A 23,715-nucleotide genomic window follows, 5' to 3' on the forward strand; every position below is an offset into this window, starting at 1 on the left:
TTGGGGGAGATAGCTCAGCAGTTCTCAAGATCATGCCACTGTGGCAGGCACTGCTGTTCAGAAGGGTGGGAAAAAGACTAGTAGGGCCATAGTCATAGGGGATTCTATTGGGAGGGGAGTAGATAGGTGGTTCTGTGGCCTAAAACGGGACTCCAGGATGGTATGTTGCCTCCCAGGTGCTCGGGTCAGGGATGTCACTCATCGGCTGCAGAGCATTCTAGAAGGGGAGGGTGAACAGCCAGTTGGCTTGGTGCACATAGGCACCAACATATAAGTAGAAAGCGAGAACAGGTCCTGAAAGAAGAATTCAGGGAGCTAGGAGAGAAGTTAAAGGGGAGGACCTCAAAAGATAGTGATCTCGAGATTACAACCAGTACCATGTGCTAGCAGCATAGAAGTGAAAAAAATAGGCAGGATGATCACGTGGCTTGAGAGATGGTGTAGGAGGGAGGGGTTCAGATTTGTTGGACATTGGGACCAGTCTGTATGACAAAAGGGACGGTCTACACCTGAACCAGGCCAGAACCAATGTCCTTGGGGAGATTTTACTACTGCTGCTAGGGAGATTTTCAATTAATGTGGCAAGGGACTGGGAACCAGAAGAGAAAACAAGTAGACAGCGAGGTGGAGACTGCAGACTGTGAGAATTATGAAAATAACATTAATAAAGGGAAGAACAGGCAGTGCTGAAAATCCGCAGCAGGTCAGGCTCATGCCCGAAACGTCGATTCTCCTGCTCCTTGGATACTGCCTGACCTGCTGCGCTTTTCCAGCAACACATTTTCAGCTCTGATCTCCAGCATCTGCAGTCCTCACTTTCTCCAAGAATAAGCAGTGAGCAGGTGAGCACAAAAGAACTGGGTGGCCTGAAATGCATCTACTTTAATGGGGTTTGGATTGGTGGCTGGGAGTATGACATTAATGCCATCACAGAAACTTGGTTGAAGGAAGGGCATGATGATTGGCAACTAAATGTTCCAGGATATAGACGCTTCAGACAGGAAAGGGAGGAAAGTAAAAGGAAGGATGGAGTTGCATTGCTGGTCGAGGCTGTGCTAAAGGAGGACACTATGGTGGTCTTGGGTACTGAGGCATTATGGGTGGAGCTGAGAAATAAGAAGGGAGCAGTTATATTGTTGAGGCTGTATTACAGACCTCCCAACAGTGAGCGTAAGGTAGAAGAACAAATAGATAAACAGATTATAAATAGATGTAGAGGCAATAGTGTGGTGGTGAAGGGAGATTTTAATTTTCCCAACATTGGCTGGGATACACTTAACTTCAGAGGTCTAGATCGAGTAGAATTTGTAAGAAGTGTCCCGGAGAGTTTTCGAGAGCAATATGTCAATAGTCTGACGAGGGAAGGGGCCATATTGGACCTGGTACTGGGGAACGAGCCAGGACAAGTGGTAGAAGTTGCTGTGGGGGATTTCTTTGGGAACAGTAACCACAATTCTGTAAGTCTTCTTTATCTACGAGTATTCTAAAAGAGTGGTCCTAAGGGAAGAGTACTAAACTGGGCCAAGGCCAATTATATCAAAATTAGGCAGGAGCTGGGAAACGTGGATTGGACACAGCTATTTGAAGGGAAGTTCACATTTGAGATGTGAGAGGCTTTCAAAGATAAGTTAACAGCAGTGCAGGATAGGCATGTCCCATTGAAGGCAAAGGATAGGAAGGGCAAGATTTGTGAACTGTAGATGACAGGAGAAATTGTATGCATGAGGTCTAGGCAGCTAAGAACAGAACGGGCCCTGGAGGAATACTGGAAGAGTAGAACAATTCTTAAACAAGGAATCAAGCAGGCTAAAAGGGGTCATGAAATAGCTTTAACAAGCAGAATTAAGGAAAATCCTAAAGCATTTTATTCTTCTACAAGAAGCAAGTGGATAACTAGAGAAAGGATTGGGCCACTAAAAGATAAAGAAGGCAGGCTGTGAGCTGAACCTGAGAGAATGAGTCAGATTCTGAATGATTACTTTGCATTACTGACAGGAACATAATGAACCTTGAGATTAGAGATAGACGTTCAATTAGTCTGAATCACGTTGGCATAAGTCGGGAAGATGTGTTGGGTATGCTCGAGGTTATTAAGGGTGACAAATCCCCAGGACTGGATGGGATCTATCTCAGATTGCTGAGGGAAGCGAGAGGGCAAATAGCTGGAGCCCTGACAGATATCTTTGTGGCATCCTTAAATACAGGTGAGGTGCCAGAGGACTGGAAGGTCCTCCGGAACAAGGGTAGTAGGGATATTCCGGGTAACTACAGAACAGTGAGCCTGGTGTCGGTGGTGGAGAGGGTACGAAGAGATAGAATCTATTTATATTAGAAAAGAATGAGCTTATCAGTGATAGGCAACATGGTTTTGTGCAGGGGAGATCGTGCCTTACCAGCTTGATAGTGTTCTTCGAGGAAGTGACCAAGTTGTAAGATGAAGGAAGGGCTGTTGATGTCATATAAATGGACTTTAGAAAGGCATTTGATAAGGTTCCCCATTTTAGACTCATGGAGAAGGCGAAGTCACATGGCGTGCAGGGTGTTCTAGCTAGGTGGATAAAGAACTGGTTGAGCAACAGGAGACAGAGTTGAAGGGAGTTTCTCGAAATGGAGAAAGGTGACCAGCGGTGTTCCACAGGGGTCAACACCGGAGCCACTGTTGTTTGTAATATACATAAATGATCTAGAAGAGGGCACAGTTTGTACGATCAGCAAGTTTGCAGATGACACAAAGATTGATGGAGTGGCAGAAAGCATAAGGGGCTGTCAGAGAATACAGGAGGATATAGATAGACTGGAGAGTTGGCCGAAAAAGTGCCAGATGGATTTTAATCCAGACAAATGTGAGGTGATGCATTTAGGCAAGTCGAATTCTAGAGCAAATTATACAATGAATGGAAGAGACTTGGGAAAAGTTGATGGGCAGAGAGATCTGGGAGTTCAGGTCCATTGTACCCTGAAGATTGCTGCACAGGTGGATAGAGTGGTCAAGAAGGCATACACTATGCTTGCCTTCATCGGACAGGGTATTCAGTATAAAAGATGGCAAGTCATGTTAAAATTGTACAAGACATTGGTTCGGCCGTATTTAGAATATTGTGTACAGTTCTGGTCGCCACATTACCAAAAGGATGTGGATGCTTTGGACAGGGTGCAGAGAAGGTTTACAAGGATGTTGCCTGGTATGAAAGGTGCTGGCTATGAAGAGAGGTTGAGTAGGTTAGGTTTATTTTCACCAGAAAAAGGAGATTGAGGGGGGACCTGATTGAAGTTTACAAAATCATGAAGGGTATAGACAGGGTGGATACAGACAAGCTTTTTCCCAGGGTGAAGGATTCAATAACAAGATGTCATGCTTTCAAGCTGAGAGGCGGAAAGCTTAACGGGGATACACGCGGCAAGTACTTCACACAGAGGGTGGTGGGCATTTGGAATGCTTTGCCAACAGAGGTGGTAGAGGCAGGCACAGAAGATTCATTTAAGATGCGTTTGGACAGACGCATGGGTAGGTGGGGAGCAGAGCGATACAAATACTTAGGAATTGACCGACAGGTTTAGACAGTACATTTGGATTGGCTCAGGCTTGGAGGGCTGGAGGCCTGTTCCTGGCTGTAAATTTTCTTTGTATAACACACTGCGTAACACAGACCATTTACTATTTTCAGAAACACGCTTCAACACCAGAGGGAACCTCGCTTGTTTTCTTTGTACATGGATTCTACATTTTCTGAACTGCGAACGGGAAAATAAGGGTCACCCAACCTCATCGCAATTAGATTAGATTAGATTACCTACAGTGTAGAAACAGGCCCTTCAGCCCAACAAGTGAACACCGACCCGCCGAAGCACAACCCACCCATACCCCTACATTTACCCCTTACCTAACACTACGGGCAATTTAGCATGGCCAATTCACCTGACCCGCACATCTTTGGACTGTGGGAGGAAACCGGAGCACCCAGAGGAAACCCACGCAGACACGGGGAGAACGTGCAAACTTTCTACTTATCCTTTGCTACTTCACTGTTCATCCCTATGGCAACCTCAGGTAATCTAGGCATTTCTTGGACCAACACAATGCTATTATCAGAAAAATAATTAACCCTCTTTCAGAATATTTCCCAGTCCATTTCCGTCTTAAAGAATCGTCACACATAAGACAGGTTTATTCCAAAACACGTGGATCCTCACACCATCCCTTCCCCCAGAATTCATCACCTCAAACCTCCATGTTAAACTCCACCTGCCACTTATCCACACAGTCTGCAAGTCTGTTGAAATCAAATGACATCGTTCTCAATGGAGGCATATCTTAAAGTTTGGTAACATCGTCAAGTTTCGAAGTTTTAGTCTGTATTCCAACATCCAAGTCATAGGAGAATGCAATGGGTTGTAGCATCTGGCAATACCACAGCCTCGAGTGGACTAGTTTGTAAAATAATCATTCACCACACCTCTCTGTTTTCTGTGCTTAAGCAAATCATTTTTCTCCAAGCTGACTGTTACCCTTCTATTCCGTGAATCTCAATTTTTTTAAACCGGTCTTGTATGGCACTTTGTCAAACACTTTCTTAAAAGCCATCACAGACAACATCTATTGCATTTCCTCTGTCAACCTGCTACTTAGCAACAATATCGGTCAAGCACAATCTATCTTTCACAAATGATGTTGACTCTCCTTAATTAACCCAAAATTCACGGAGTGTTACTTTCTTTTCTTGATTTTTTTTCTGAAACTTTACCCACTGATGCTGAGTTGACTGTTCAGTAGTCATTAGGACTGTCTTCACATTCTTTCTTGAATAAAAGTTTCATCTAATCCTGTGGAATTTTCTCTGTATCAGAGGAATGTTGGAAGATTATGGGTAAATCCTCCTCTACCTCCATCTTCACTACTAGCAGCCTTCAGACCATCAAATCAACAGAATTGTATAGTCATGTTCATCAAACATCTTCCCTTTATTTAAATCATATTCTCTATTTCCCTGGATATACCAGGAGTCCTGGTGTTGGTTCCCCAACCTTTAAGTCTTGTTGGAACATAGCCAGCCTAAAAAAAAAGACATCTCCTGAAACAGCAACCTTTATAAAGTGTTCCCCATTTGGCCAACCCCATTCCCCAATGGAATATCCAACAATGCCTCCTTCCTAATTGGAATAAGAACATACTGGTTAAGCAAGTCATCCTGAACAAATGTGAGGATGGTCTCTCCATCTTTACTCTTTTACTCTTGCAATATCAAATTAGATATTTGAGTAAAATACCTTCAGATCTGCACTCTACAATTCTTGCACATCTGCAATTTCTCTTCAATTTTGCACTTTTTGCTGTCTCACAAATTGAAGATCTGAGTACCCCAGTAGCATAATTATATGTTTTTCAATTCTCTACTCAGTGTAAATAAATTCTGTCCTCGGCCCATCAAGGGCATCCTCTCTTTCCAACAATAGGATGACTCTAATCTGTACTGCTATCCCACCTCCCATTTCTCCCTCCCATCTTTTCTGAACACTTGACTTTTTTGAATATTAAGGACCCAGCAGTCACCACCGTTAAGCCATAGCAATTACTATGATTACCTTATATTTCTACACTGTTATTTGTGTTTGTAGCTCAACTTACATCATTTTGTGTTTACACATGCATACTAAACTGGTCCATGTTTTCCTTGTATTCACTTAGTCCCCTATCTACCTTCTGTCTCCATAAATCTCCCTCTTCACTTCTACTTCAAAATGTTGGTTCCCACCCCTCTGCAAATTTAGCTTAATCTCTCCCCTGACCACGCAGCTGTACATCTCCACAAGGAGTATATGACCCAGTATTTTTGAGATACAACCCACTCCTTTTGAGGAGTTGCCTCCTGCTGCAAAATTAGTCTCGACTGATCCTATATGGTTGGCACTGACATGCACTACAACTTTTGGCTCACTCCCTTCTTCCTGCAGAATTTTTTACATACTCCCTATGAAGACATAAATGTAAACATTTCAAGTAAAGAAAAAAACGAACCTCCTTCTCCGTAGAACAGAAGCCCATTGTAAAATTTAGTTTCAGCCTGAAAAGAAAAAAAAATCTTTTTAAAAAGTATCTTTAGCTTAGCTAAATTATATGTTTCTCCTTGAGACACAAAGTAATTTTACAAAACATTTAAACAACGTTGCTTTCCCTAGCACGTGGGAACAAAAAATGTTCAGTTCTTACCTCATATTTCAACTTTTTAACTTCACAACAAAGAGCAGCATACACAGTAATCACTTTATTCAGGACCTATAATAGATATTTTCACTTAATTAGCAAACAGTCAAGCACAATCCACTACCAACACTTAACTCCACATTTTAGACATTCCAATTACAAACTTCGATAGCAAACCTTTTAGTGATTCCTACGCTTAAATCCAACACAAAAACGCAATTGTCACTTCAATGTTATTTTGTGTGGAAACTTCCCATCATAATCATACAAATGCAGTGATTACTGACACATTTAGCCAACCAGAGCTAACAATTTAAAATAGAACAATAAGCTATCACATACTCAGCACCACATCTGAAATCAGATATACAAAGAAACTTGCATATTTTTGACAATTCTATAAACTATAGAAAACTAGCAGAGAGCCACAAAACATGTGATATAATTAGTATATTTATTGGTCATAGAGTATTAGAGATGGACAGCATGAAGCAGACTCTTCAGTCCAACTCGCCCATGCTGACTAGATATCCCAACCCAATCTCGTCCCACCTGCCAGCACCCGGCCCATATTCCTCCAAACCCTCCCTACTCATATACCCATCCAAATGTCTTTTAAATGTTGCAATTAAACTAGCTCCCCACTTCCTCTGGCAGCTCATTCCATACAGGTACCACCTTCTGCATGAAAACGTTGCCCCTTAGGCCTCTTTTATATCTTTCCCCTCTCACCCTAAACCTATGCCCTCTAGTTCTGGACTCCCCCACCCCAGGGAAAATACTTTGTCTATTTATCCTATCCATGTACCTCATGATTTTATAGACCTCGATAAGGTCACACCTCAGCCTCCGACATTCCATGGAAAATAACCTCAGCCTATTCAACATCTCCCTGTAGCTCAAATCCTCCAACACTGGCACCATCCTTGTAAATCTTTTCTGAATCCTTTCAAGTTTCACAACATGCTTCCGAAAGGAAGGAGGTCAGAATTGCTTACAATATTCCAACAGTGGCCTAACCAATGTCCTGTACTTTGACCAATACTGGAAAGCATACTAAACACCTTCTTCACTATCCTACCTGTCTGCGATTCCACTTTCAAGGAGCTATGAACCTGCACTCCAAGGTCTCTTTGTTCAGCAACACTCCTGAGGACCTTATCATTAAGTGTATATGTCCTGCTAAGATATGCTTTCCAAAATGCAACACCTCATATTTATCTAAATTAAAATCCATCAGCCACTTCTCAGCCCATTAGCCTATCTGGTCAAGATTCCACTGTAATCCGAGGTAACCTTCACTGGCCACGACACCTCCAATTTGTGTCATCTGCAAACTTACTAATTATACCTCTTATGCTCACATTCAAATCATTTATATAAATGATGAAAAGTAGTGGTCCCAGCACCGATCCTTGTGGCACTCCACTGGTCACAGGGCTCCAGTCTGAAAAGCAACCCTCCACCACCACCCTCTGTCTTCTACCTTTGAGCCAGTTCTGTATCCAAATGGCTAGTTCTCCCTGTATTCCATAAGATCTAATCTTGCTAACCAGTTTCCCATGGGGAACCTTGTCAAATGCCTTACTGAAATCCATATAGATCACATCTACTGCTCTGGCCTCATCAGTCCTCTTTGTTACCTTTTCAAAAAACTCAATCAAGTTTGTGAGACATTATTTGCCACGCACAAAGCCACGTTGACTATTCCTAATCAGTCTTTGCGTTTCCAAATACATGTACATCCTGTCCCTCAAGATTCCCTTAACAACATGCCCACCACTGACGTCAGGCTCACTAGTCTATAGTTCCCTGACTTGTCCTTACCACTTTTCTTAAAGAGTGGCACTATGTTAGCCAACCTCCAGTCTTCCCGCACCTCACCTGTGACTATCCATAATACAAATATCTTAGTCAGAGGTCCAGCAATCACTTCCTTAGCTGCCCACAGAATTCTAGGGTACACCTGATCAGGTCCTGGGGATTTATCCACTTTTGTGTTTCAAGACACAAAAGTGTTTCAAGCACTTCCTCCTCTGTAATTTGGACATTTTTCAAGATGTCACCATCTATTTCTCTACATTCAATATCTTCCATGTCCTTTTCCACAGTGAATAAGAATGTTTTTAAAATCCTTAATTCACCCTGGAAATATCTCCTTATACTGCCCCCATCAGAGCTTACCTCTTTTTGCCCAATCCTCTAACCTTGCTACAATGCAGTTATGTTCCTCCCTTCCACCAACCACACATTCCATCCCTGGCTGTTGACCCTTCCAGCGCTACCTTTGTCTCCTTCACATGTTGTCACCCACACATCACCCATGGCATATCCTCTGAATTACAATGGGCCATTCACCCCCTCACTATAAACCCAGTTATTTAAATAAGCCAGAAATCAATGAGCAGATCAAGAGGAGGCAAATGTTGTAGGCTACAGTCCTGTGAGTGAGGCCGAAATGACATTGTCATTTTACTCAGCTAACATAACAGGCTCCTTTTAATCTATTATTTTATGCTTTAAATGACTACGAGGTTCACATTTTCAGCTTTCCTCTTACAGTATCAACCCAATAACAGATGCTGCAAAATGGTCGGAAACCAGTATGAGAATGGCAAACTCCACACACCAAAACCAACCACCAATGAAAACCATTTAGAAAATGTATTAATATTTTAGATTCATTGGAATTTATTGATAACAAACATAACTGACAATCATGTTGAAAATATAATTGTCTGAAATTTACTACTTACTTTATTTTCGGTTTTAATGAGTTCCAGTAATGAAGATTGCTCATATGGCAAAAGCTAAAACAAAAATTATAAGTGTTAATCACAATTCTACACAACCCTCACACAAATAATTCAACTGTGCTGTAATATTCAACAACATTCAAACTTCAACAACATTAATATTGTCCCTCCTCTTTATAACTTTCTCCTTCCCAGTCAAGGCAGCAACTCCCTCTGTGGCAGGCAATTACATGGTGCTGGTCATCTGTTGTTTCCTCTACCAGTTTCAGTTATTTACCTTACATTCAAAACACAACCATGAAGACCACAATGAGCCTGATCCTCTCATCAATACCTACACATACAGAGGAACCTCAATTACCCGGCATTCGATTAACCGAACTTCGGATTATCTGGACAAGATCATAAGGTCCCGATGCTTGACTAAACTGTTATCCAGCATTTGATTATCCAAACAAAAGACACTGTCAGATAATTGAGGTTCCTTTATATAAGCCTACAGAGAATGGCATTCATGAAGCAATAAAGCAATGGCGAAATGTGCCTCCACTATAAAGTACAATTTGACCGTTTTAGTAGTTGTCTCAGATCAATTAACAGTCAGCCAGTCACAAGTTTGGACAAATACATGCCTCTCCCCATAGGAGCTTACAACTAATAGACAGCTGGCAACTGGGTGTTTTACATGGAACTGCACAGGATAATGGCACAGAAACAGGCCATTCAGCTCAACAAGTGGGCGGCACGGTGGCACAATGGTTAGCACTGCTGCCTCACAGCGCCAGAGACCTGGGTTCAGTTCCCGCCTTAGGCGACTGACTCTGTGGAGTTTGCATGTTCTCCCCATGTCTGCGTGGGTTTCCTCCGGGTGCTCCGGTTTCCTCCCGCATCACAAAGATTGCCCGTAGTGTTAGGTAAGAGGTAAATGTAGGGGTATTGGTGGGTTGCGCTTCGGCGGGTCGGTGTGGACTTGTTGGGCCGAAGGGCCTGTTTCCACACTAAGTAATCTAATCTAATCTAAAAGTCTATGCTGGTGTTTATGCTTCACTTAAGCCTTTTTCCATCTTTTCTCTAAATCTATCATTGTAACCATCTATTCCCTTCTTGCTCAAAAGCCTGTTTGAATTCTCCTTAAATGCATCTGTGTTACTCACTCTTCTATAATCTTGAGCTCCACATTCTCACCACTATCTGGGTGAAAAAGTTTGTTCCGAATTCCTGATTGGATTTCTTAGGGACTCTTCTATATTGACGGAGTCTAGTCGTCCTCTAACCTACACGAGGACAAATTCTCTATGTATCTTCTCCATCAAAGCCTTTCATCTTTATAAAAACTCTATTCGGTCACCCAACACTTTAATCTTCAGGAGAAAAAGCCAATCTGTCAATCACTTCCTGATAGCCTTGTAAATCTTCTCTGCACAATCTCGAGTGCCTCATTTCCATTTTATAATATCATAGCCAGATCTGTTTGTAATAGCATGTGTTAAGTGACAATCTGGTTTTCTTTACCAGTTGATCAAGTTGTAATATTATTACTCATTAGCTGTGTAAGGCTTTGAGTTGCTGGGAGATTATAAACTCCTCTTTGAAATTTAATATTTCAAATCAACTTCTGATTAACACTCTGTCTGTGCTACTCCATCATGTCTCAATTTTGAGCATCTCATGTTGCACAATCTAGTTCAAAGACTGACGCCAGCATCAGTGTTCAGTATCCCAGATCAGAAGGCTGCCCTGTCTGTTTCATATTCAATTTTTTCTCAAGCTGATGGTGATACCATAAGGCAGAATAACATTCAACCAGCTTAGAAATATTGTACATATGACCTCAGTGCTGCCAGTTTGTCGTAGACTGCACTTATTCAGAATGAAAGCTTCAACATCATGTTCAGCTCTTGCAAAATGTTGGTTGAAATCCATCTAAAAGTGGACATCTCCACAGGTTTTTGACAATTCTCTCATGTTAGACTTATTGAGACAGCAGGTGACCAAAACAGTTTGAGAGGGTTGCTTAGTTTCAAACCTTACTTGAACAAGCTATAATGTTGGTAATTCTCTAGTCTTGTGGCACCTTCCTCGAAACCAGGGAAAACAAAGATTGTGGCCAATGCTCCAGAAATTTCTACCCTAGCCTCCTTCAAAATCTTTGGATGCATCTCATCTCATCTGATCCCGGTTCCTTGTCAACTTTAAGTGCCAAGAATCAAAGACTTCTCCCCTTATTAAGCATGAATGTTTCTAGTGACAGTTTCCTTCTCTGTCACCATGACTTGGGCAGAATCTTTCTCTTTTGTAAAGCAAGTCACCAAGTATTCATTCAGTCATACTTTACTTGTAAATCCTTTTTTTTTGGTCTCTAATTGGCCCTATTCCTCCTTTAACCATTCCTCCTTTATCTGACACCTTCACCTGACACTGCTTTTGGTGGTAAAAAGCTTCTAGCACTATCACTCAAGGGATTATCAGAGCATACAAGATTCTCAACAATGTCAAGGAGGAGCTCAAAGCAACTACATTTATGCCAAATCTTTCTAAATAACAAGGACTGCAGATGCTGGAAAGTCAGAGTCAATAAAATGTGGAGCCGGAAAAAGCACAACAGGTCAAGCAATGAGAAAAGTTATCAGAAATTGCAGCAGGACCTTGATCCGCTAGAGAAGTCAGCCTGGAAATAGCAAATGGAGCTTAAAATAGATAAGTGTAAGGTCTTGCATTTGGGAAAGTCAAATCAAAGTGGGAGCTTCATGGTGAACGGTAGGGCCTTAAAGAGTGTAGTGGACCGGGGGGATTTCAGAGTTCAGGTTCATAGTTCTCTGAAAGTGGAGTCACAGTTGAACAGGGCAGTAAGAAGGCTTTTGCCATACTGGAATTCATCAGCCAGGGAATTGAGCATATAAGTTAGAAACTATGTTGCAGTTATACAGGAGGTTGGTGAGGCCGCACTTGGAGTATTGTGTTCAGTTTTGGTCACCTTGCAATAGGAACTATGTTATTAAACTGGAAAGAGTACAGAAGAAATTTACAAGGATGTTGCCTGGCCTCAAGAGACTGAGTTATGGGAAGAGGTTAGACAACCTAGGACTTTTTTCTTTGGAGTGTAGGAGACTGAGGGGGGGCTGTTATTGAGATTATTAGAGGCATGAATATAGTGAATGCACTTGGTCTTTTTCCCAGGCTTGAGGAATCGAGGACTAGAGGACATCAGTTTAAGGTTAGAGGAGAAAGAATAGAAAGGAACCTAAGGGGCAGCATTTTACACAGAGGGTGATATGCATATGGAATGAGCTGCTAGCAGAAGTGGTTGAGATGGGTACATTAACAACATTTAAAAGGTATTTGGATAAACACATGGATAGGAAAGGATTAGAAGGACATGGGCCAAGTGCAGGGAAATGGGATTAACGTGGATGGATATTTGGGTACACATGGACCAGTTTGGGACAAAAGGCTTATGTCCATGCTGTAGAGCTCTATGATTCTAAGCAACATTAGAACAGAAGGAGAGTTGACGTTTCAGGCAGGACTTTCCTGGTGTTCTGATGCTGCCTGACCTGCTGTGCTTTTTCCAGCCTCACACTTTATCAACTCTAAATCTTTGCAGAACATTGTTAAGGCTCCAATTGGAATACTGTGGGCAAATCTGGACAAATGTAAGGAGGATGTTGAAGTTTTTGAGAAGGAACCAAGCAGTTTTACAATATTCATATCAGAAATGCGGACTTGTAACGAGACTGAGAAGCTGAGGCTGTTCTTAGAATAAAGATGTAGGGGACTGTGAATTCAGTAGCCTGCAAACCAGTATTAATTATGCACATTATTGCTGATTGGGATGAATCATCTTCAGAAAATGCATGTTAAGTTTTAACATACCATGTAGCATCTTAACATTTCATTTTTCCATGTAACAAGCACCTGTGAAAATGCTGAAAAGTTGGTTAACTGAAAATACTTAATTAACAGCAGCCAGGATTTTGCATTGCTTACAATATAAGGGAGAGGCTAACGGTGTACATCGTTATCACAAAGTAAACTGAAACCAATTGTTGGTATCCATACAATTAGATGGAGAAACACAGAACTTAGTTCATCCTTCTTTTACTTTCAAATATATCTTTTTGTCTCAAGCTCTGCTGTGATTTCTCTATACCATTAACATAAAAAAAACTTCCTGATTTACATTAGGTTGGTTCAATGATGATTCTTTAATCAACTAGCTTAAACACCTCATTCATATTTGCAGCAAATCCTAACCTGTTCACATCCTAAGTCAAAACTCAAAAGCCCAGAAAAACTCAAATCTTCAGTCAAAATTCCAGGTCATTTAGATTAAAATTTCTGAGATACCTTAAGAGCTATAGGATCCAGAGTGAAATCCCAGACATCCCCAACTGAGTCATCCAGTGCATCTTCAATTCCTTTCAACTGATTGGTGTATTCTTCAAGAAATCTTCCATAATTCTTCAGCTGCACTTCAGCATGGATTCCTAAGCAGAAAGACAGAGGTTTGGGAAAGTACACTATAACTTGCTAGCATATATATAAAACTTGCTATCTACATCTTGATATTTTAGCTTTAAAAAAATTTGGCTATGGCTCATTAACAGTTTCCAAGTCAGACCAAAGCTAACACACTCAAAAGCAGTAACTATCTCACTATCTTCATTCCTCAGAGATTTTTTAGCTTTAGCATTTACTAACTCTCAGACTACAAATTTCTCAGTTGAGATTGGACAAGTAACCTTTCATCATCACCTTATCAACATTTATCGAAAAGCAGCAAGATTCACTCATCAATGTTATGTTACCTTTGGGTGAATGTTTGGCATTTACTTAACACCATTCCTCGAAGGCAGAGGTAAGAATATCAAGTAAAATTCTGCATTTTGGAGAGGATCAAGTGTGACATCATCATTCAAGAAATGATGCTAGGACATTACTAGTAATGAGAAGCTGGTCACTTTCGTATTGGAAATGGGTAAAATTGAGAAACAATGAGAGGAAAAAAAAAATGGACACTTGGAGAGATGTAAATTAATTTAGAAGAGCCCATTTGGATTTTAAAAGGCAAATTGTAGTCGACTAGTAGGGCTTCTTTCCCTTAAGTAACAAGGCGTGATGAAGGGAAAGCAAAAAACATTGTCAAATTAATTTGGAAGAAAGCGTTTAACATCATACCATGTTAAAAAGGCTCTGGATAATAAAACTGTGGCTCATGAAATGAGGGTCAGTGTTAGGATTAATGCCACTGTTATAAAGCTCACGCAGGTACAGAGGGACTTGGCAATTCATTTGCATAGATCCTTGAAATTGACAGAACAGACGGTAAATAGCAAAGTAGACAGCATCTTGGGCTTTGGGAAATAGACTGTTTGAGTACAAAAGCAGGGAAGTTACAATACATTTTTATAAATCTCTGGGCTGTATGATAGTGTGGAAATGTGAAATCCTAAAAAGTGCAGAGAAACAAGACATGCAAAATTTTGATGTATGGGATTAGTGGAAAGAAATGTCAAACTGTTGTAAAAGCTTACATTAGTAGTTTGGCTAATTGCAAGCTTGGAGAAACATCTATGTTTGCCAATCTCCATAAAACAATAGCAAAGATAAAGAACGATGCTATGTTAACAATGTTAGTTAAAGTATCTCCTATGCAATAAATAAATGGCAGTGTGCAAGGGGTAGAAACTTAATGAAGCAGTAATAGAGTCATAAATATGTACATCACAGAAACAGACCCTTCAGTCCAACACATCGATGTTGAACAGATATTCCAAGTTAATTTCGTCCCAGCACTTAGTTCACATCGCTCTAAACCCTTCCTATTCATATACCCATCCAGATGCCTTTCAATGTTGTATTTGCACTTGCTTACTCCGGCAGCTCATTCCACACATGCTCCATCCTCTGCGTGATAAAGTTGCCCCTTAGGTTCCTTTTAAGATTTTTCCCCTCTCACCCTAAACATATGCCCTCTAGCTCTTGACTCCCCAAACTCAGGGAAAAGACCTTGTCTATTTACCCTATCCATGCACTTCATGATTTTATAAACCGCTAAGGTAATTCCTCAATCTGACACGACAGGGAAAACAGCCCCAGCCTATTCAGCCTCTATAGCTCAAACCCTCCAACATCCTTGTAAATCTTTTCTGAACCATTTCAAGTTACACAACATCCTCCCAAAATCAGGGAGACCAAAATTGCACACAATATTCCAAAGTGGCCTAACCAATGCCCTGTAAACGAACTCCCAACTCTTATACTCAATGCCCTGACCAAGCATATTAATGCCTTCTTTACTATCCGATCTACCTGAGATTCCATTTTCAAGGAACTACGAACCTGCACTTCAAGGTCTCTTTGTTCAGCAATACACCCTAGGACCTTACCATTAAATGTATAAGCCAGGCCCTGATTTGCCTTTCCAAAATACAGCACCTCACAGTTATCTAAATTAAACTCCATCTGGCACTCCTGGGCCCACTGGCCCATCTAATCAAGATCCCATTGTACTCAGAGGTAACCTTCTTCACTGACCTTCAAATCTTGGTGTCATCAGCAAGCTTACTAACTATACCTCCTATGTTCACATCCAAACTTTTTATATAAATGATGAAAAGCAGTGGACCCAGCACCGATCCGGTGACAGGCCTCCAGTCTGAAAAGCAACCCTTCACCACCATCACCCACTACCTTCTACTTTTGAGCCAGTTCTATATCCAAATGGCTTGTACTCCTTGTATTCCACACATAAAGCCATGTTAACTATCCCTATTCAGTCCTTGCCTATCGAAATACATGCAAATCCTGTCCCTCAGGATTCCCTCCAACAACTTGCTCACCACCTATGTCAGGTTTCTCAGTCTATAATTCCCTGGCTTTTCCTTACCACCTTTTTGAAATAATGGCACCACATCAGCCAACTTCAATCTTCTGACACCTCACCTGTGACTATGGATGATACAAATATCTCAACAAGAAGCCAAGCAATCCCTTCTCTAGCATCCCACAGAGTTCTAGGATAGACCTGATCAGGTCTGGTGATTTATCCACCTTCATGCAATTTAAGACATCCAGCACCACCTCCCTGTAACATGGGCATTTTTCAAGATATCACCATCTATTTCCCCACATTCTGTACTTTCCATGTCCTTCTCCACAGTAAGCTTGGATACAACATACTCGTTTAGTATCGCCCCCATCTCCTGCAGTTCTACGCATAGGCTGCCTTGTTGATCTTTAAGGGGCCCTATTCTCTCCCCAGTTACCCTTTTGTCCTAATGTATTAGTAGAGGTCAACAACAATATATGGTGACAACTGACTTGCTAAATACCATTTTGTGTTACTTCTACTTTTACTAAATAAACTTACTACTGCTTCTACCAAATACCCTATATCCAGAGCGTTCAGACATGTTATAATGACAGGTCCCAAATACTGATTCAAACTTAGAAGACCTAAACTGGACTACGGCATCCAGTTTTAGTCATGGTGCCTTCGGAAGAACCCAATGGCACCTATAAGGGTGTAATAGAGATAAATGAGAATCAATCCAAACATCAATCCTTAACTGTTGCTGGAGTAGCTGGTGTTGCACCTTGTGAAGCAAAAGAGATCAAGAGACAGCTAACAGACGTAGAGTGAAACACCAGGTTGCGATAAAGATCACGTATTCCTATTAGCTGATTGTACAAGGACAATAGCACCTGGATTTAAGATTTTGCATAGGAGATTCAAAGGGCAAGAAACTCTCTCCTTATGAGGGTAGTGGAAACAAAGACAATGACAATTAACGATATCAAAAGATTGGAAAGCCTTTTAAGGTAATGGAAGTTAATTGCTGTAAGAAAGCTGTCAAGAACTCATTAAACCAAATGCTCTCTATTATGATGATTCTAAAACACATATCAGTTAACAAACTGCACTGAGATATAGTAGATCACAGATTGCATTCTAGCATTAGGAAATGCTGCAAGCAACGTTCATTGTATCGAATTGGTTCAATGGCTAAGATCATTATTATACTGATCACTTCGAGGGAACAGACCGACTAATGCTGGAAATTCAGGGTTTAGGGAACAGTCCTTCCATGGTGGGTGTCTCCACTCCCCAGGGTTGAGGGGGCAGATTGCCCAAGTGGCGGGAGTTGATGAGGAACGGGAGTTAGAGGACAGCATCACCACAGGGGAAAGGGAGCTTCTTTCCCCATGGGAAGCTAAGATGCGGCTCTGAACTCACTCTGAGATCCGTCATCGAAGCGGTCAAACTGCCAGTCCCGGGCCTGAGGGTCCAACGCCATCTTCAGATCCCGTGAGCAGACCAGGCAGGTTCCGCAGCCGCACGCACGACGCAGCCCCGATGCTCCCTGGGAAATGCAGTTTTCAGGTGAAAGGTCAGCCTGAATCATGCCAAAGACCTGTCACTGACTAAGATCAGACAGCAGTGAAACAGACTTAATATTTCAGGTCTGTGAACTTACATCAAAACTAACCTGAACACTGTTTCCCCCTCCACAGAAACTGTCGGATCAACTCAATTTTGTTCAGCACTTTATGCTTTTATTTCTCTGTGAATGAATTGGGACTGGTATGAGGAGTCAAGGATCAGGATTGGGTCAAGAATTACATACCTAATTATAGGATTGCATTCTACAAGTTTTACACTTGAAAAGTACTTCATTCGCTGTTTGAGATGTATGGTTTCTGACAGGCACCATGTAAATGCAATGTTTATTCAAGAAACGTACAGCATAGGTAACGACCATTTCAGCTATGATGCCTGTGCTGACTCTACACTTATTCCACCATATGCCAATAGTAATTAATATAATTGGTGAACTATAAGTATATACAACATTTTGGAATCTTAAAATTAATCTGGAATGAATAATCTACTGATTATCATGAAGCCATTGTCGAGCGTCCATTAAACTCAGTCTGGCTCGCTAATGTCCATAGGGAAGAAATCTGACATCTTTACCTGGTTTCACCTAAATGTGACCCCAAAACAACAGCAATGGCGTTGACTCTTAACTGCTCTCTGAAATGGCCTAGCAAGCCAGTTGTATCAATTGTTGCAAAGTCTCTACAAAGAAACGAAACGAAAGATAGGTGAATAGCAAACATCTTTTCCCCAGGTTAGGGGTTTAAGGTGAGAGGAGAACGATTTGAAAGGGATCTGAGAGACAAGGTTTTCACAGAGAGTGGTGTGTCTGTTGAACAAGCTGCCAGAGAAAGTGGTACAGGCAAATACAATTACAACATGTGGGCGGCACGGTGGCACAGTGGTTAGCACTGCTGCCTCACAGCGCCTGTAGACCCGGGTTCAATTCCCGACTCAGGCGACTGACTGTGTGGAGTTTGCACGTTCTCCCCGTGTCTGCGTGGGTTTCCTCCGGGTGCTCCGGTTTCCTCCCACAGTCCAAAGATGTGCGGGTCAGGTGAATTGGCCAAGCTAAATTGCCCGTAGTGTTAGGTAAGGGGTAAATGTAGGGGTATGGGTGGGTTGCGCTTCGGCGGGTCGGTGTGGACTTGTTGGGCCGAAGGGCCTGTTTCCACACTGTAAGTCTAATCTAAAAAAAAACATTTAAAAGGATGAATTCAGTTTAAGAAATCTGGCCAGTACAGATAATTTGGGCCGAAGGATCTGTTTCTGTGCTGTATGATTCTATGACTGTAATCCTGGCTCAATGCAGAGTACAGGACTGCATGTCAGGAACAGCATCAGGCATACCTGAAGATGAGGTGCCAAACTGGTGAAGCTACCAGACAGGACACTTGTATGCCAAACTGCATAAGCAGCAAGTGGAAGGGAAAATGATGAGATTCTGAAGGGAAAATATAGAAAGTCAGGCAGGAATTTAAAAAGGAGGTCCTCTGGATTACTCCCGGTGATACAAGCTAGTGAGGGTAGGAATAGGAGGATAGAGCAAATAAATACGTGGCTGAGAAGCTGGTGCATCGGAGAAGGGTTCGCATTTTTGGATCACTGGAATCTCTTCTGTAGTAGAAGTGACCTGTGCAAGATGGATGGATTGCATCTGAATTGGAAGGGGACTAATACACTGGCAGGGAGATTTGCTAGAGCTGCACGGGAGGATTTAAACTAGTAAGGTGGGCAGGGGGGAAATAGGAAAGAGATCAATCTGAGACAGGTGCAGTTGGGAAAGGGAGCGAGTCAAACAGTCAGGGCAGGAAGGAACAAAGCAGAGAACAAGATAGGACTGATAAATTAAACTGCATTTATTTCAATACAAGAGGCCTAACAGGGAAGGTAGATGAACTCAGGGCATGGTGAGGAACATGGGACTGGAATATCATAGGAATTACAGAGACATGGCTCAGGGATGGACAGGACTGGCAGCCTAATGTTCCAGGATACAAATGCTATAGGATGGATAGAAAGGGGGGCAAGAGAGGAGGGGGAGTGGCGCTATTGGTAAGGGATAATACTACTGCTATACCTAGGGAGGACATTCCTGGGAATACATCCAGGAAAGTTGTTTGGGTGGAACTGTGAAATAAGGAAGGGATGATCACCTTATTGGGATTGTATTATACGCCTCTAATAGTCAGCGTGAAATTGAGAAACAAATTTGGAAAGGAGATTTCAGTTATCTGTAGGAAAAAATAGGGTATTTCTGGCAGGGGATTTTAACTTTCCAAACATAGACTAGGACTGCCATAGCCTTCAGGGTTTAGATGGAGAGAAATTTGTTACGTGTGAGCAAGAATTTTTTCTGATTCAGTATGTGGATGTATCTATTAGAGAAGGTGCAAAACTTGACCTACTCTTGGGAAATAAGGCAGGGCAAGTGACTGAGGTGTCAGTGGGGGAGCACTTTGGGGCCAGCGACCATAATTCTATTAGATTTAAAATAGTGATGGAAAAAGATAGACCAGATCTAAAAGCTGAAGTTCTAAATTAGAGAAAGGCAATTTTGACGGTATTAGACAAAACATTCAAAAGCTGATTGGCACAAATGTTCGCAGATAAAGGGACAACATGAGGTAACAAGAGTCCAGGGATAGTACATTCCTGTAAGGATGAAAGGCAAGGCTAGTACATGTAGGGAATGCTGGATGACTAGAGAAATTGAGGTTTTGGTTAAGAAAAAGATGGAAACATATGACAGGTATAAACAGGGGAGAGCGAGTGATTCTTTAGAAGAGTATAAAGGCAGTCGGAGTCTACTTAAGAGGCAAATAAGGAAGGCAAAAAGGGAACATGAGATAGGGTTAAAGAGGATCCAAAGGATTCTTATAAATACATGAAGGACAAAGGGTAACTAGGAAGAGAATAGGGCCCGTCAAAGATCAACAAGGCAGCCTATGTGTGGAAGCACAGGAGATGAGGGAGATACTAAACGGGTATTTTGCATCAGTGTTTACTGTGGAAAAGGACATGGAAGGTACAGAATATGGGGAAATAGATGGTGACAGCTTCAAAAATGTTTATATATAAGAGGAGGAGATGCTGGATGTTTTGAAACGCATAAAGGTGGATAAATCCCTAGGACCTGATCAGGTGTACCCTCGAACTCTGTGGGAAGCTAGGGAAGTGATTGCTAGGCCCGTTGCTGAGATATTTGTATCATCAATAGTCACAAATGAGGTGCCGGAAGACTGGAGGTTCGTTAACGCAATGCCACTGTTTAAGAAACCTAGTAAAGAAAAACCGCGGAACTATAGACGAGTGAGCCTGACATTGGGGAAGGGCCAAGTTGTTGGAGGGAATCCTGAGGGACAGAATTTACTAGTATTTGGAAAGGCAAGGACTGATTAGGGATCGTCAGCATGGCCTTTTGCGGGGGAAATCAATTTATAGAGTCTTTAATGAAAGTATTAATGAAAGAAATGAGGTGTACAAGATGATTAGGGGTTTAGATAGGGTAGACACTGAGAACCTTTTACCGCTAATGGAGTCAGCTGTTACAAGGGGACACAGCTTTAAATTAAGGGGTGGAAGGTATAGGACAGATGTTAGGGGTAGATTCTTTACACAGCGGGTTGTGAGTTCATGGAATGCCCTGCCAGTAGCAGTGGTGAACTCTCCCTCTTTATGGTCATTTAAGCGGGCATTGGATAGGCATTTGGAAGTTATTGGGCTAGTGTAGGTTAGGTAGGATTCGGTCGGCGCAACATTGAGGGCCGAAGGGCCTGTACTGCGCTGTATTTTTCTATGTTCTATGTTCTATTTGAAAAGGTCGGCTAGTGCAGAAGATTAAGTCACATGGGATCTAGGTGAGTTGGTAAATTGGATTAAAAATTGGCTTGGTCATAGACGATAGTGGTTAGTTGTGGAGGGGTGTTTTTCTGACTGGAGGTCTGTTACCAGTGATGTTCCATAAGGATCAGTGCCAGGACTTCTCTTGTTTGTAATATATATGAATGACTTGAATGAAACTGTCAGTGGTCTGATTACAAGTTTGCAGATAACATGAAAATTGATGGAGTTCTGTATCGTGAAGAAGGTTGTCAAAAGGATACAGCAGGATATAGATCAGTTGGAAAGTTGGGCAGAGAAACGTTGGGGCGGCACAGTGGTTAGTATTGCTGCATCACAGAACCAGGGCCCTGGGTCCAATCCCAACTTTGGGTGACTGTCTCTGTGGAGTTTGCACATTCTCCCTGTGCCTGTGTGTGTTGCCTCTGGTTCCTCCCACAGTCCAAAGATGAGCAGGTTAGGTAGATTGGCAATGCCAAATTGCCCTGTAGTGTCGAGGGATGTGCAGGCTAGGTGGAATAGCAACGTAAATACAGGGTTAGAGATAGGATGGGGCAGGTCTGGGTGGGATGCTCTTCAGAGGGTTGATGTGGACTCGATGGACCAAATCCATACGGTAGGGATTCTATGATTCAGAAATGGCAGTTAGAGTTTAATCTCAACAAGGGTGGCATGGTGGCTCAGTGGTTAGCACTGCTGCCTCACAGTGCCAGGGACCCAGGTTCAATTCCAGCCTCGGACAGATTATCTGTGTAGAGTTAGCAAGTTCTCCCTAAATCTGTGTGGGTTTCCTCCAGGTGCTCTGGTTCCTTTCCACAGTCCAAAAATGTGCAGGCTAGGTGAATTGGCCATGCTAAATTGCCCACATGTGGCGCATTAGTCAGAGGGAAGTGGGTATTCAGAGGGTTGGTGTGGACTTGTTGGGCTGAAGGGCCTGTTTGCACACTTTAGGGGAATCTAATCAAAAAAATAGTGTAAGATTATGCATTTTGAGAGTTCAAATACAGGAGGAAAGTATACAGTGAATGGTAGGACCATTGGTATACAGAGAGGATCTTGGGTTGCAAGTCCATAGCACTTTGAAAGTGGCAACACAAGTGAATAAGGTGGTGACATATAAAATGAAAGCCTTGATTAGTTAGGGCACTGAGTGTAATTGTTGGTGAGTTATGTTGCAGTTGTGTAAAACCTTAGCTTGAACACATTTGGAGTATTGTATGCATTTCTGGTTGCCTCACCAGAAATGTGGAGGCTTTGAAAAGGATGCAAAAAACGTTTGCCAGGATGTTGCTGAATTGGAACATACCAGTTATGTGGAGACATTGGATGGTACAATATAATTGGAAGTTGTAATTAGCTGAAAACAGGAATTCTCGTCCACGCCAACCAAATTTCCTAAATTTGACCCATATCCTACTAAACTCTTCCTATTCATATACCCATCCAGATGCCTTTTAAATGTTGTAATTGTACCAGCCTCCACAACTTCCTCTGGCAGTTCATTCTATACACACAATACCCTCTGCATGAAAAGGTTAGCTCTTAGGTCCCTTTAAAATCTCTCCCCTCTCAACTTAAACCTATGCCCTCTAGTTTTGGACTCCCCTATGTTGGGGAAAAGACCTCGATTATTCACCCTATCCAAGTCCCTCATGATTTTATAAACCTCCATAAGGTCACTCCTCAGGTTCTGATGCTCCAGGGAAAACAGCTATTCAGCCTTTCCCTACAATTCAAACCCTCCATTCCTGGCAACATCCTGGTAGATCTTTTCTGAACCCTTTCCAATTTCACAACATCTTTCCGAGAGCAGGGAGACTAGAATTGAATGCAATACTCCCAAAGTGGCCTAATCAATGTCTTTTACAGCTGCGATGTAACCTCCCACCTCATATACTCAGTGCATTGAACAATAAAGGCAAGTATACCAAAATGCCTCTTGACTCTTTCCCTGCGAATCCACTTTAAATAGAACTATAAAACTGCACTCCAAGGTCTTTTTACTCAGCAACACTCCCCAGAACCTTACTATTAAATGTATAAGTCCTGCACTGGTTTGCCTTTCCAAAATGCAGTACTTCACATTTATCTAAATTAAACTCTATCTCCTCAGCCCATTGGCCCATCTGATCAAGGTCTTCTTTGCTGACCACTAAACCATCAATTTTAGTGTCATCTGCAAACTCATGAACCACACCTCCTATATTCACATCCAGGTTGTATGATAGTATCCAGGTTTGGAACAAACCTCCCCACCTGGCTGACCATTCTTAAAAAAATGTTGACACTCTTTGGCTGTGGGAACCCACTTATGGCTTTTGTCTTCCTGGGATCAATCATCATTCCTTTCTCTTGTATAATGTCACCCAAGAATATGGTTTTCATCTTTGAAAAGGACACTTGTGATTGATTGTTGGTCTGTCTGCACGCTACGAGGCTTTCAATATTTCTCAAACCGAAGGATCATGCTCCTTTATAATTGCAGCATTTTCCTGTTCAGTCTGTCATCTATTCAGCATGTTATACCACGCTTG

The 23,715-nt window shown here is 42.0% G+C and overlaps 1 protein-coding gene across 2 annotated transcripts in view; it reads right to left on the reverse strand.

Annotated features, from left to right (window-relative positions):
* washc4 (WASH complex subunit 4) overlaps positions 1 to 17,291 on the reverse strand; it is a 133,794-nt gene extending 116,503 nt beyond the window's left edge. For both annotated transcript variants that reach the window (XM_060843064.1, XM_060843063.1), the window contains exons 1-5: positions 17,195 to 17,291; positions 13,303 to 13,442; positions 8,956 to 9,009; positions 6,206 to 6,271; positions 6,014 to 6,059 (exon numbers count right to left, since the gene is read on the reverse strand). In XM_060843064.1, the coding sequence (XP_060699047.1) occupies positions 6,014 to 6,059; positions 6,206 to 6,271; positions 8,956 to 9,009; positions 13,303 to 13,442; positions 17,195 to 17,255 (367 nt within the window). In that variant the 5' untranslated portion in view covers positions 17,256 to 17,291. The remainder of the gene's footprint in view (positions 1 to 6,013; positions 6,060 to 6,205; positions 6,272 to 8,955; positions 9,010 to 13,302; positions 13,443 to 17,194) is intronic.
* Between the last annotated feature and the right edge of the window lie 6,424 nt (positions 17,292 to 23,715).

The sequence above is a fragment of the Hemiscyllium ocellatum genome, chromosome 23 (genome assembly GCF_020745735.1).
Source record: "Hemiscyllium ocellatum isolate sHemOce1 chromosome 23, sHemOce1.pat.X.cur, whole genome shotgun sequence".
Taxonomy (NCBI): Eukaryota; Metazoa; Chordata; class Chondrichthyes; order Orectolobiformes; family Hemiscylliidae; genus Hemiscyllium; species Hemiscyllium ocellatum.